Source organism: Epinephelus lanceolatus, chromosome 12, assembly GCF_041903045.1.
Source record: "Epinephelus lanceolatus isolate andai-2023 chromosome 12, ASM4190304v1, whole genome shotgun sequence".
Taxonomy (NCBI): Eukaryota; Metazoa; Chordata; class Actinopteri; order Perciformes; family Serranidae; genus Epinephelus; species Epinephelus lanceolatus.
The window spans coordinates 4,176,713-4,192,290 of NC_135745.1; the positions used below are offsets into that span (position 1 = coordinate 4,176,713).

The 15,578-nt window shown below is 39.9% G+C and overlaps 1 protein-coding gene across 1 annotated transcript in view; it reads right to left on the reverse strand.

Annotated features, from left to right (window-relative positions):
- The window catches only part of LOC117271679 (potassium voltage-gated channel subfamily B member 2-like), a 43,859-nt gene extending 29,258 nt beyond the window's left edge, over positions 1-14,601 (reverse strand). Inside the window, exons 1-2 of the mRNA XM_033650008.2 lie at positions 14,138-14,601; positions 9,982-10,759 (exon numbers count right to left, since the gene is read on the reverse strand). Of these exons, the coding sequence (XP_033505899.1) occupies positions 9,982-10,566 (585 nt within the window). The 5' untranslated portion in view covers positions 10,567-10,759; positions 14,138-14,601. The remainder of the gene's footprint in view (positions 1-9,981; positions 10,760-14,137) is intronic.
- Between the last annotated feature and the right edge of the window lie 977 nt (positions 14,602-15,578).

Here is a 15,578-nt window from a genome sequence, read left to right on the forward strand (position 1 = left end):
GCTCGGGATGCTCCTGTTTCTACCTCACTATGTGATCAGAGAACCAGGGGTTACGGGAGAAACCAAACGTTTTTTCAGCTTCAATCTGTGACTTTACAGTTAACATAACTTTTCAGACACACATAATTGTGTTGTCCTGTTAAACTAACATTGTCTATTAATGTTACAGAGGGGCATGACTGATAAAGTTTTCTGCTTAGCTCCCACATTAACGTTAGAAGTTATATTTTAGTTTGATGCTGGAGACACCAGCTGCTCAGCTGCTAGTGAGGGGAGGGGCTGTACCTGCCGTCTGCAGCGTGCTGTGTTCACGTCACTAAATATTTCCAAAGAGCGCTTTTTCCTTTATCATTTTTGACCAAAACTGGCTGCTCTGATCCTCCTGCAGCCGCGCTGGCCATATTACAGCAACAGAAATGTGTGCATGCATGCACAGCGACGACAACAAGCCGGGTTGCAGCGAGGGCTCTGTGCCTGCCAGATACTGCCTGCACAGCGCATGTCCGTCGGACCCATCGCGTGCAACCGACAGGCGCTGAGGTGGCGTGCACTGTTAGTATCGATACTTTTGTAAATTAGTATTGTATCCGGATACAGCGTTTGAGTATTGATACTTTTCAGAGTATCAATACTTTTGACAACCCTAACTTAAGTACAGATTTGGGAAACTTTTAACTTTAGTTGATTGTTTTTATCTCATCATTTGATCTCATCCACTTTTAACTACTGTATTACACTTTGGAGGGAAACATTGTACCTTGTGCTCCACTACTATTAATTGTTAACTTTAGCTACTAGTTACCTTACAAATTAAGATTTTTGCAAACGAACCATATGAAAATACACAAGTGCAGCTGAAACAATCAGACGATTAATTAGGAAATGTATTGGCAATTTTTCCAATTATCAATATCAAAATAGTTGCTAGTAAAGTCATTTTGCAAAAAACATTTCATGGTTCCAGCTTTTCATATAAATGTATGAAGACTTGTTGCTTTTCCTTTAAATCATTTAAATTATTTTGATTTATGACATTTATTATACTTTTCCGTACTTTGAATACTTCAACATATTTTCCCAGATTGTACTTCAGTAACATTTTCAATGCAGAGCTTTTACTAGTAACAAAGTATTTTACAGTGTGGTATTAGTACTTTTACTTTAGTAAAAAATCTGAATGCTTCCTCCACCACTGCAGCTGACACACACTGGTTTTTGGTTTTCCTGTAACACCAGTACTTACTTACTTTAAGTTTATTTAACAGTACATCAGTTTCGCTACTGCTGTAGTGCTTCTTCTTACAGCCTTTTTTTGGTGGCATCTATCCAGTCTTGGGCATTTGCCAAAGTCTTTGCACACGGCACAACACTTGCCCTTAAATAGTGTTTAGGGGGTGTTACTAATGCTAATAGGTGACTTTTTGTCTAGTGGGGCTCATCATTCAGCACACCAGGGTCAGAGCAGATTTGGACTGTTAAGAATGTTTGGTGCATCTGGAGTTGACTCCTCTTATTTTTCTCTTAACACAAACTTAGAGGTGAAATGTGAGAAATTTAGGAGAATGTTGCTGCATGAGGCCCAATGCTAAGAAATGCTAAAAACTAAGGATATCAGGCTTATCTCATGTGGAGAACAGACACAATAATGCCATGTTTTTAGACTGAAATTCTAGATGACTTGTTATTCTGTACAGTTTTGGGTTTTTTTTTTAATGTTCGGATAGTTCACTTTTTTCTACTTTGTTCAATTTTTGAATTATAGGGTTAAAAATGTTTAGCTGATGACTGTAAGACTACCCTCTCTGTGGGCAGGTGCAGTCTGTGACTTACAGTAATTGCATAGTTTGGGCCCTTTTTCACACTGGATGAAAAAAAAGGTGATATTGTCATTGGATAAAAGATTTTATTGCACTGTGTTCTTAATTCTCCCCTTCTTCCCTTCTGCAGGTCAGACAGTGGACAGGACAGACTATCCAACCTGCCAACAGTTAGTCTATTTGCAGAAGCAGCAGTACTGGTAAAAGCCCCAAAGGAGATTAAGCTATACTCCTAAGTCAAACTCTGTGTGTGTGTGTGTGTGTGTGTGTGTGTGTGTGTGTGTGTGCGTGTGTGTGTGTGTGTGTATGTGTGTGTGTGCGTGTACGTGTGCGCATGTTTGTGTGTGTAAATTTCAAACTGTGTACAGGATGAGATAATATACATGTCTGATCTTGTTATGCTCTATAATATTTTTGGAGCAGTTGTAAAATTACTAACATGTCTAGCCAGCAGCATTCAACACATTTGACCGACTGTTTGAGAGGAGAAACGAAACGGAAATGAAACAATCCTGTTTGTGTGTGTGAGACTCACTACAAAGGATAGGGAACATGTCAAAAAATATAATCAGAGTCAAAAATAAGAAGATTACACGGATTATGTAAAGTGTAGGAAACTAATCTCTATTATTGGAACATTTAATATTCATATTATCCAATAACACTCAAAACTATCATAGATAGTTGTCCATCTGGACTCTGAACTGTGTGTGTGTGTGTGTGTGTGTGTGTGTGTATGTGTATGTGTTTGCTCCATAACAAATGCTGCACCATGTTTTCTAAATGGCCAGGTCATGCTTCTATTCTAATCAGAGGTAGCACTGAGCTGTATATGTCACCAGGAAGAGGCCCTCCTATTTGCTGAGAGCTGAGCTGCATCACTGCTGCGACAGAGTGACACACGGCTGGTGTCAGTGCACAGAGGCCTAAGCAGCTTCCCTACTGCTGACACTACGGTTCCAACACGGTCACATGGACCTGTGAAGGCCAGCACTGTTGTATTTATAGAGCGATCAACTACCTGGAAACTGGACTTTTATTGTCAAAGATATACTCCATATGCATGCCATATGTCTTGTTACAATTTACATGACTCTCTGTTTACTGCTATTGTTATCCATATTGTCAGATACGGGGGTTTTCTATGATTCACAAGACAGCAAGATTCACAAGACTCCTATGCACAGCAGAAACACACAAGCTCTAAAAAATTTTTTAAAAAGTTTAATAATAAAATTTTGAATTACACAATTTAGCACCACTGATGACTTTTGAAAATGTGCCTGTCTGGCAATTGTTTCACTCATGCATGGCTGAAAACTAAATTAAACACAGAAGTGCCAAAAACTGCAGTTCTTCCAATGGTCACTTGAAGCTGGCTCCAAGAGTGAGTCAATCCCACAGACTGTATATAGTGGATGTAGCTACTGTGACATCTCCTTTTCATTTGTGGACCACCATGTTAAAATGCCCAACTCTACAGCAGAAATAAACATGTTTGCAGCTTGGTAACTTTGGTTTCAATAGCAAATTTCTCCCTTCATGACAACCGTACAGGGGGTGAATTTTTTTATAACTCACCCGTTTAGTGACAGGTGGGTGCTGGCCACTGAGAAGTCACCACCACAGCCACTAAACTATTACTACTAACATTGGTTAGGTACTGTAACCATGGCTTAACACCAGATTGACAAAGTATAGACGTAGCAGGAGCTGTTGTCATATCAGTGTTTATTAAAGTTAACTGTAAAGTTTTAGTTGTCTAAAAAGTCTTGTTCAGCATTTGGTTTTACTAAAGACCATATAAGGCCCCAATCACACAGAAAGTGTTTTATCAGCTGAGATGTCTTTTTTTTGTAATTGTTTTTAATAAGAATGAAGCATTTGCTCACTGTTTTTGCATTGCTTCGTGCCTCATACTTCTGCACTCTAGGTGCCTGCCATGTTTTCCAGAGCACTCTGAACTCCTCGAGTTGAGAAAACTTCAACTCAGAGCTGAAAAGCTCCCCACGTCATCTGCACTGTTTTCCCATTGTCTGATCGGATGTTCTCTGGTGGTCATGACAACAAGTTTACAGTTGGTTAACAATGGAAGAGAAACTGGTGGTAGTGGTAGCTGGATACCCAGAGCTATATGACTTTACAGTTACCACCATCTCAACAGACAACAGCAGGCTTGGAAGCATGTAAGTGCAGTACTTAAAAGGGTCATCATGGAGATGAAGATCCTGGACCAAATGGTGGTACTCCCTGGGATCCACCCTCTTTTTTTAGGGTCACATGTACCCACACAGATCTCCATTTCCCTGTGCCCAACAAACTATTTGCTGACAGCCTCTCACTCTCAACCAGAGCTACAGCAAGTACCCTCTGTCTGTCCATTTTAGGAACTAGCTACTAATTTCTGTGTGATCAGGGCTAAAGGAGGCACATAGTCATTTTCTTTCAGTGAGCACATTTTGTTTAGATGGTTTTCAGAAACTCTTTTGGCTAGTAGAAATAAGCATTAGCATTATCATAGTTAACTATAGCTGTAAATGCACCATACTAACCAAGAAAACAGTTAGCGTTATGGTTATCTCCCCATCTCGGCTCCAAAAATGCGAGATTGGAACACCCAAAATGCCATCTTGACGCATCAAAACAGGGGTCCATCAACCAATGAGTGACATCATGGCAGCTGCATACATTATTGTATACAGTCTATGGTATTACCACACAGGTTTCTCTGCAAGTTCATATTCATAGTAAAATTAAGTCAGCTTTAGTAAATGGGTAAATCTGCAGCCTTCTTATGTGCAATAATTAATATCATTGATTTAACTAATGTAACTGTATAACTATCAGATACAAAGTATCAATTCTTTCGTTTGGACTTAAATGATTTAAAAGTAGCCACAAAGAAATCAGATTTCTGACAGCCCAGAAGCTTACATCAGTGTCACACAGATTTCAAACTTCCGTGCTGGTTTTTCTTATGTTGAATCAGCCGTTAAAGGGCCGACTCTGAGCTCTAAAGATAATCAGGTCCTGTGTGAATCTAGCTGATTAAACCCAAGGCTCTGAACAGTCTCTCCTCCTGCTGCTGACAGTGCAGTTGGCCTGGACTGTTCTCCAGTCAGTCAGCTGGAAACAGGGGATCAATTAACAATATCAGCCGCCCTCCACTTGCTTCTGTGTATGTGTCCCTTTGCCCCAGCTAATTTACACTGCTGAACACTTTTCTTTACATGAGGTTCTGCCAACAAAAGTAACAAATTGTTGGTCTATGACATCACGCTCAGAGACATGGCAACCTTGCTGACCTCCACTCATTGTTTGCCCCTCATAAGGAACACACTTTGACACTGACGAGTGCCATCTTACTACAGGTAACTCTCCTCTCCTCTCCTCTCCTCTCCTCTCCTCTAAAAACATCCAGACAAAAATAATAAAAAATACAGACAACATATCAAACGTCCCAATTGGGACCATAACACACTGGACCACTGCTGCACCATAATAAAGGATGCCCATTGCTCTGTTCTCCATGCAGCCTTGGGACTCTCTGATCACTGTCTGGTTCATCTTCTTCTGACTTACAGGCAGAAACTAAAATCTGTTAAGCCTGTGGTAAAGACTGTGAGGAGATGGGCCAACAAGGCAAAGCTGGACTTACAGGCCTGCTTTCACTGCACTGACTCAAGTGTTATGGTGCAGCTACAGGACAGGATGAACTCTCTGACACTGTGACATCTTACATCAGTTTTTGTGAGGATGTGTGCCGGCAAAAACCTTCAGACAGCTCTGTCAAGCTAAGGAGGAGGCCTGCAGAACTGGGGACAGACTACTTTACAACCAGGCCAAAAACACATTGACAAAAGAGATCAAAGTAACGAAGAGGAGTTACCCTGAAAAGCCCAAACACTGGTTTCAGCCAACGACCATCATTGTGAAGGAACCTGCAGGACATCCCCAGCTGCAGGAAACCTCCCCAAACACTTTTAATACAAATGAGCTTAAATCTATTGTAGTGTTCTCAGGTCTGAAACAGAAACATTCCCATATACTCAGAACATTCCCTCACACTGTAAAAAGAAACTATTTGTTTTAACTTAAAAAGTAAGTATGCGGGCTGCCTTAATTTTTGATCTGAATTTGAGAAGGAAAATTGAATCATTACAAAACTATCTCAATTTGTTCAGTCAACTTGAAAATTTTAAGGCAACCAAGACACTAATGATTTTAAGTTAAAACAAATACCTTCTTTTTACATTGTGGGTGCTCTCAGTGTCATCTAGAACTTCACTGCCATTTACCATTCATATTCTATGGAGCAGCTCCAGAATTTATTCTCTATGACATCACAGATTTGAGTTTTAGCGCTCTAGTTTTTGGATTTAGGAGAGAGTTATTCATTATTACAAATATTTCTGGACTGTGTTAGAGCATAGGAATAACGTGAATTTTGAAAATGGGAAACAAAGTTTGATGCACAGACATTTCTATCATGGCTGTTTTCCTTGAATAATAATAATGAGCAATTTTGGGTAGAATAAGTGTCAGTTTCCATCGCACTAGTTGTGCTTTAGGGTATTCTGAATGGGGTATCCCTAGCAATAATCCTGTCTGTTTTCTGCACATACATCACAGTGTGGTTTGTATCTACTACCAAACAGAGGAGAAGCAGACTACAGTGGACAGTCAGAACTCTAGAAAAAATAATTGGTGCCAGCCTGCCCTCCATCCAAGACTTGTGCATTTCCAGAGTAAGGAAACAGGCAGGTAATCTTGCTGCAGACCCTTCTCTACCTAGACACAACTTGTTTCAACTCCTCCCCTCTGGTAGGCCCAAATTACCAGGCACAAGAGCAATTTCTTTCCACGTGGCATCAGTCTAACGAACAGTTAACACCCTTCATTTACTGTAAAAATCCCTGTAACACCAAATATCCACTGGACTTCAATGTGCCTGTAAATGCCATATCTTTTACAGTTTATACACACTATTTTTAACATGTAAATATCACCACTCTCAATATAGATATAAGTAGGCTGCACATCCAACTACCAAAACACCAGAGTCAAATTCCATGTGTGTGTGAACACACTGACATGGCCATTAAAGCTGGTTCTGATAAAGATTTACCATCAGTAGTGTATGAAAATTATTATTACAAATACCCACTGCTGTCACATCATTAGTACTGGACTAATGCTCTGCTTGGATTGTGTGTTTAGGAGCTGTCTATCTGCTGTCTGCCTGCTCTGCTGCAGACAATAAAACCAGCTCAGTAAGCTCACCGTGGGAAACAAACTGTCAAATGATTGTGTTTAAGCTTAATGTGTACTGCTACACAAAGCTTCTTCATTTGACAGACTAAGTGCAGCAGCTTGTAGTAAACATGCTCATCTGTACAGAAATGTATTATGTTAGTTTTTCATTAGATGAAAAAAAGAATAAGAATTGGACCACAGAGACTCTGCCATGACCAGCAGAAACCTGAGCAAGTCTTTACCCTCATAAAACACATTAACCTACCCCAAACAATGGAAACTAAAGATTTCACAGTAATTTTGAAAAGAAAAAATTATAAGTAACAAAATCCAGTTCCTTCTTTTCTGCAGGATTTGATACAAAAGTTGTGTATTTTGTATGAGCACACACACCTATGTCTAAACACACAATTGAAAGCTGGCATGTCATAAAGCCTTAAAGGCACTGTATGTAAGAATGTGGCCAAAACGGTTACTGCCGCTAATGCTATGTACTGGGACACTGCTAACGCTGCTACCGGGATACAGCTGAGGAGAAGCCGGCTGCTAATGCTATGTACTGGGACACTGCTAATGCTGCTTGCCGTGCTGCTGTAGCTCAGGCGTAACTGTAACTGATGCTGAGACTCTACTGACTGCGTGACTGGTAGACGGCGGTGGATGGCGCAACAGGCCAAAACACAAACTCAAAACATAAACATGATTTGCGGACCGTAAAAAATTTTTTTAAATGCGAATATTCTGGCTGTACTATTGTTGTCGGTGAGATCAGTATGTTATATGAACATTATTCCTTAGTCTCTGTGACATATTAGGAGGATTTTATGACTATTTGCTTTATATTTCTTACATATAGCTCCTTTAAGTGTGGGTGGGATTATCAGCAACACTCAACCTCTTATCTTCTATTAAACTCTATGTATAAACTGTGGTGTAATAAAGAATAGATTTGTGTAAGAGCTTGTTACTGATGCATCAGACTCTCTTATTATAACTGAGTATAACTAATAAAGGCAAGACAGCCATTGGTACTTCCTCAGTGGAACCCAACTTTGGGTTTTGATCTCCAAAGAGAAAGATATTAGGGGCTTCAAGACATAGTTAGTGGGATTTCTTTTTTTTTTTTAATGCTGTATTCATTTGTGTTGCAATTTGGGTGACTTGACCCTTTAAATATAAAATCCCCACCACCTATCCACTAGTGAGCACCAGGACAGAGCACAGGAGAAAATGCCACGGTAATCCCTCATCCTCCTCCCCTCAGTGTCTGTACTTTACAGGTGAAGGAGGATTATGGTCCTGATAGCTCCCCAATGGCCTCTGATGCCTCTTCATGGAGCTGCACGAGGCTAAGTATAAAGGCAGGCAGAGCAGAGCACCAGGAAACAGAACTACGGTCACAATCCAGGAGTGACTGGGACTTAACACTACTACCTTTTACAGTTTACAGATCTACACTGTGGGTCCAACATGCAAAAACAACTAAATCCTGCTTATTAGTGGGGAATGACTGAGTCTGTGTTGTGTTGGAACTTATTTATGCAATTAATTCCATCCAAGTTAAAGGGGGGCCCTGATTACTGCTCCTGCTGTTATTTGTTTTAAAAATGACAGTGGGGAAAAAGTGGTGTATGGAAGCAAATGAGAGCCATAAGTATTTAAATCTTAACAGCCACTGAATACTTAATTATTGAAATTTAAACACCACTGAATTCATAACATTGATATACATATATATATATATATATATAATTTATGTATATTTAGTTTTTAGATTTTTTTTTTTTTTTTCAGTGGGAATTTTCAGATCACAGTTTAACCTATTTGATATAATTAGCCCGACTCTATGTTTTCCTAATTCTCTCTTTGTTTTTTTTTTGGTCTGAATTTGTGAGCATTAAAAAAAATTCAAATTTTGATGCTAAAAATCAAGAAATTTCATATTTTAATTTCAAAGTGGTGAATTTCGAACAAATAGAAGCAGATGTGGTTTTTAAAGTAAAATATTTCAATGTTATGAATTCAGTGGTGTCTAAATTTAAAAATTAAATTGTCAGTGGTTGTTAAAATTCAGATACTTATGTCTCTTATTTGATTCCATAAATGTTAGGACATGTGTGTAGCTTTGCTGAATGTAGTCAGAAACAGAAGTCACTTCCAAAGTAAAAAAAGAAAAATGGAAAAATGCACCACAGTTACTGGATGTTGTTCCTATAACCTCAGTTCAGTCAGTAGGTGAATACGTCTCTTTAACTGGGCACTCCAGTAATTACATATTTCACTTCATAAACCTAAGGCACTCACAAGAGACAGAGTAAAAACGAAGAATAGTCATGTCTTGGTAACAAGATGTAACAGCAATTTTACAGTAGCTGGTTTGAGTCAAGATAAGGAGTCGCACGTTCTGCGTCTTGTCTTTTTGTGTCTCCTTCCTTCATCAGAATAAAGGAAGAAAAAAGTTCTTTAAAAAAGAGGGGAAATCTGTGCAGCAAAGAAAGAGATATTCTGACTTTTAGTTTCTGGTATAGATCAAGCTTAAAAAAAAATCAACATGGATTCTAAATTCCCATAATGCAACTAACATAATACATTTGTCTCCAAGCCTGAGGTCAGATAACCCTGATGACAACACATTTTATTTTCGCAGACTTGACCCAAGTTCCTCCAGAGACACAGAAGACATTATACAACTTTTTTCACATACTGAACCATGACCACTTCATCTTTAGACTGTCACTATGTAAGGAGCTCCTCTCAATAAACAACAAACTGACTTTGTCTGTTTATCATTCCACGGTGAGGAACTATGAACTAGAAAATGCTTTTATTTTAGCCTGGACACTTCATTTTTAGAGTGTAATTTTCCTTTACCAATATGTCAGTGTAGTGTGTGTGCAGCTGTTGTTACCTTTGCAGCCACAGATGAGCTGGGTTTCTCCAGCAGATCCCACAGCTTCTGTCTCTTGTCAGGACAGCAGCCGTGCTCGGCCTCATCCCCGTCCTTCTCCCTCAGTGTCTCTGCCTCCCTCCTCAGCTCCTCATTCATCTGCTCCTTCTTCTGGTGGTACCGCGCCTGGCAGCACGACTCCAGGTAGATCTCATCGATTCCCCAGTAGTCCAGCTCCTGGCCAAAAGAGAGGGCACACATCTCCTCCATCATGTGCAGCTTCCCAGTTCTGTAGAAGTTGAGGATGGAGGAGAAGGCCACTGGGTGCCGGTCAAAGAAGTACTCATTCTCACTGAGGCTGTAGTCATCACAGATCTCCAACAGTGACTCGTGGGTGTTGCAGTCTCTTAGCCGTCCCAGACGGGTTCTGGGCAGCCGGTCCAGTGTTCTCCACAGGACTTCATGTGTGAGACCTCCAACATTAAGCCTGACCCGCCGAGAGCGGGCCTTAATGCGGATGATGTCAATGGGCTCAGGGGGGAGCACTGGACCTGCGGCGGGCCGCGGGGTGACTTTGGGTGTGCTGAAGGTTACTCTGTCTGTCATGGTTGCGCTGCGTGTGCTGCTGTCTTACTGTCGGAGTGGGTTTCCTCAAACAGGTTGCAGTGGTGTGTGTGAGTGTCTGGAGCCTGTGAGGCTCAAAGAGATGATGATGGTGGTCGGTTGGGGGAAAGTTGCCCAGACCCACCACGCTCACCTGGCTGTGTTCACACCACTAGACTCCTGGTTAGATCCATGGCTGCAAAAACAAGACATCATATATTATTCAAGTCTGAGCGGAAGTAAATTATATCATACCATTCTTCTAAATTACCTCTGGAGCCTCTTTGATGACCACAAGATGTGCAGCTATCAAACAGCTGTAAAGATAATGAGTTATACAATCACAGTGTCACTGTTGCAGGATTACCTTCAGGGGCCCCGAGGACCAAATGAGATCCTGGCCCATGCTGATCCTCAGCCATAGACTCATCTTGCCTAAAGCGAAAAACAACTAAATCTGAGCAATTTACGGTTCTATGTCTTGTTCAGGGACACTTGGACATGAGAAGCTGGAAATCACAATACCAACCCTACAATAAATCTTTTCAATGCAATGTGCTGATGTACATTTACTAGGAGCATGAAACATAACCACAAAACTGAATTAACAGAATGTCTTGATTGCAACACAGTGCATCTCTACAGGACAGGGTGTCAACATCACATAATAAAGCAGGGCCCACCTTAAAGCTGCTTTTATAACAAAATAACTCAATGTCATATTTGCTGAAACAGTCACTATTTCCACACAGTATAAAATGAGACAGATAGTCCTCTGCTTCCTGGTATTGCTTCTAATGCCATTACCACATGTGAACGAAAACAACCAATCAGAGCCATGGTAATAACATTATTATTACCTTAAAGGCTAGAACTGTGATGTTTAACTGTATTCAGAATTTTATTGTGAAATTCATGCAGGTAAATATAGGCTAGTAATTTTACAAAAGTACACAGTAATCACAGTATCACAGTAATCCAAGTAATCCAGTGTACATAACTGTAACATAAACTGTGAATTTATAGTTAAATACAGTAATTTTACAGGAACATAGTGTTTTATCACAGTAATGTAATAGGCTTTAACTGTGAGATTACTACTGAATGTAATATTTTTACAGAAGCATACTGCTACATCACAGTAATATGCAGGCATAACTACTGTGAATGACAGTATACAGCTCTCCTTTCACAATAATTTGCTATAAAAATAATACAGTAATTTCCCGTGAAAGTGATACGACTAGTAGCCAGTAATTTACTGTAAATATACAAATATTTTACAGTGTAGGAAGCGCTGATTAAATGTGAATCCAGAGTCTGTTGCCTACTTCTCACCTGAAATGTTTTCAGAAACATAGCCTATTTTAGTTTACTGTTTAGCTGTAAAATGAGAAAGTCTCTGACTCAGCCACCATGTTGAATACAGTCAAGCTGAAAACTAAGGAGGGCTGCAACTGTATGAGTTTCATGGTACGATAACGGTCTCAGAAAATCTCATGCAGTTGCAGCAGTTTAACGGTATCATGATATTACACAATTTATATTATTATCAGTCAGAATAACAGAGGGGTTATTGTTGCTAAAACAAACGTTTTATTACTATAACTGAAACTTAAAACCATTTTGTTAATGAAAGCATGAGTAAAATAGTCTCCGCTTTGAAAATTGCTAAAATAAAAGGGAGATTATTTATCCAGTTTCATCTTAGATCAACTTTGTTATCACAGCATACCGTAAAACCAGTATATCACTGCAACCCTAAAACTAAGCAATGCTCACCAGCTGGACCAAATTTCTAATTTTACAGCTAAAGTGTACACTAAAATATGTCTCTGAAAAAATTGAGAAATAGGCAATGCATTAACAAAATCTTGATTAAGGTTTGCTCAATGCTGCAAATGTCATTAAAAGCACACAGAGTAGGAGGAGGAACATGATTTTTTTTACTGACTATTTGTCTCATGTACCTCTGTGTGAATAATCATGACAGTTTGAGGAAATATAACAAGAAGTTATTTTCATAAAAATTCCCAACTGTACCTTTAAGGCTTTAATCACGTCAGCTACTATACTGCCTCTCACTAGACAATGTAGAGGAGAAGATGGAGGAAGAAGGGGTCATGGGGACCAAGCAGCTCATTTTTGCCCTTGGGCCCCCTTACGGGTTAATCAGGCCATGCCCACTGAATGCTTACAAAGGGCAGAGCTAGGGAGTGGGTGGACTGGATCGGTCAAATGTGAGAGCACAGCCTGCATGTTCAGAGATTGGAACTGCAGAAGCTATGGATGCCACATCTATATAGTGCACTTTAGAGTCATATCATACACTGTTTGTCTGCATATGCAAGAACTTTCCTGCCAAACTGTACTTGGCTGGCACATACTGTAAATTACAGCTCAATATCTATCTATCTATCTATCTATCTATGGCTTGTTTTCCTTATTAGACAGGGACTGCTGTTGGAATTAACTGTAACTTACAGGCTGTCAGACAGTAAATTATTTTTGGTTCAGTGAGTAGCAGACACACAACACCAAATCAAAATGGCAAATCTGAGTATCTCCACTGGGAAATATTACATTGTGATGTGTTAGCCCTGATATTAAACCCTGGAGACTCATAAAAAAAACAGGAAACTTTGACATTTTTAATTAGAAAGAATCATCTAATTAAATCGCTGAATACTGAAACTGTATATCCTCAAACAGGTTTTCTTATGCAATGAATACCAATAGGAATCCACTCTCAGATAATGGATGGAATCTAAACTGCATTTTTTTTTTCACTCGGAAGCCTTTCTGCTGTTGGACTATAAAGGCTTATGTTGCCATTAGAAGTCCTCTGACTGCGGGACCTTTATCTGATTGTGTAATGGAGTTCCACAAATCCCAGTAGTGGCATTAGGCTTCGTCTCCCCTGGCTCAAGTCTGCCTTAGTTAATTATAGACTGTCTATCTTCTCCTGGGACACTCATAGGACACACGGCTACGTCAGGAACCAAGCTGCTACATCACCACTAAAAATGGGTCTTATCCAGTCCTCCCCCTCCAGAATAAAAGACAGTTCATTTCTGCAACACAAACATCTACATTAATAAACTGACTCTACAGTTTATGTCTCTGCTTCCTTAAACCACGATTCACTTAGCTGTTTTAAAAAACAATTATGTGTATTGTAGATTGCATGGCTGTCTGTTTTTTGTTCCCCCCACTTTCTTTTTTAAAGCAGACCAAATGCAGAGACAGTTGATTCCTGCACAACATAGAATAAAAGTCCAAAGTGAGAGCGTCCAATTCGTTGTCAAGAGATTAAGGAGACTCAGGCTTAATAACCCGTGATTATGCATCTGAGCCCACAGCAAGTTTAAAAAGTACAGCTCCACAAAAAGTGGATACAAAGTATATATGAACCAGCAGAAATCCAAGTCGCCTCGGTTCTATTCCATTTCATCCAATTAACGTCACCAATAGCAGCCTGCCACTGTTATTCATATATATATATATATATATATTAAAAAAATAATAATAATACATTAAAGGTGTAAAGTAAAAGAATGTCCATGTGACCCACCTTTGTGGAAATTGCTGATATTTCGGAAAAGCCGAACTCTTGCCCCTTCCAGGAGGTCCCACCATAGCACCCAGTTAGTTATCCCAGCTGCTCCGTCTCCCCTCCTGCCGCTGATTCCTGAAGCCTGCAAGAGCACAGAGACCGCTGGAGATCCACATTTTGGCAAAAAGAAAAAAAAGAAAAGAAATGAATTAATAAGTCTGTCAGCGCAGGAGAGGAAATGTCCCGGGAAACGCAGCGCGGAGAGCCATGGGGAAACACACAGCAGATAGAGAAAGAGGAGTGTGAAGCAGCTGGGCAAGAGAGAGAGAGAGCGAGAGAGAGAATGAGAGAGAGCGCTAATTGGATTGAGGCGTTCAGCACCAAGGACAGCTCTATATCAACAGCTTCTTTCCACCTGAACTCCTGCTTACAGCCAAGCTCTATTCATTTCAATCCATTAATAATACATCTGTTTTTAAGTCCGTGTAAAGCAAAAATAAATATGTGTAATAAGTTTGTCACACCACAGAAAAATATGTTACTATGCACCAAGCCAAATTTTAATGATTAAAAAGTCGCCAAGTTCAAAATAATTTAAAATGAGCAGTATTCTCTGCTCTGAGATGCTGGGGCGTGTCCGCTGAATGCGCTGTAGCCACGCCCACTTCCAGGAAAGCTGCAGCCTCTTTTAATTGTAACACTACAATGGATGCTCCATCTAGCAGGTGGGCTTGTACAGCCAGACATTAACTTCCAGAGCCAGAATCAGATTCGGAGACAGGGGACAGTGACCTGCCTGAAAATCAGCATTATTCTTCTCAGTCTTATTATTATTATTTCAAACAACAGAAAAACTCAGTGGTTCTAGGTCTTATAATGTGAATGGGCGGGGCTTATCCCAAGCTTGCTCCATTGCACCATCGAGCAGTCTTTTAGCCCCGCCCAAAAAATCCAGGACACAAAAACAGTTTAACTGTTTACCAGGAGTTATACTCTTGCAGTAAACTCTATGCTGTAGCCTACACACATCGCCTACGCTGTTGTGAGCATTTATACTTGTGCTGTGGTGTGTCTTTTTCCAAACCACTAGTCACTACACTAGTGCTGTTAAGTTTAGTTGATTCAAAACACACCCAAAACACACATAGGCTTTAAAGAGACAATTTCAAACACAAGTAGCTAGACAAAGTGGCTTCACTACAACTCGCAATATTCACAGACAAACACCTGTCTTTATCCGAACACATTTTCCCCACAAATACAACATGCTAACGTTATTAGCACAAGCCTATGGTATTTTACATTGTATAAATTAGCCTACTAGCTAGCGAACTTTTCCTCTTCTCATAGGTTTTGAAACCAGGGACAACAGCAACATTTAACAAAGGTAACATTACAAAATTGGCTCCATTACAACTCACAAGGATCACCAACAAATCAACTGTCTTATACTAAAAAC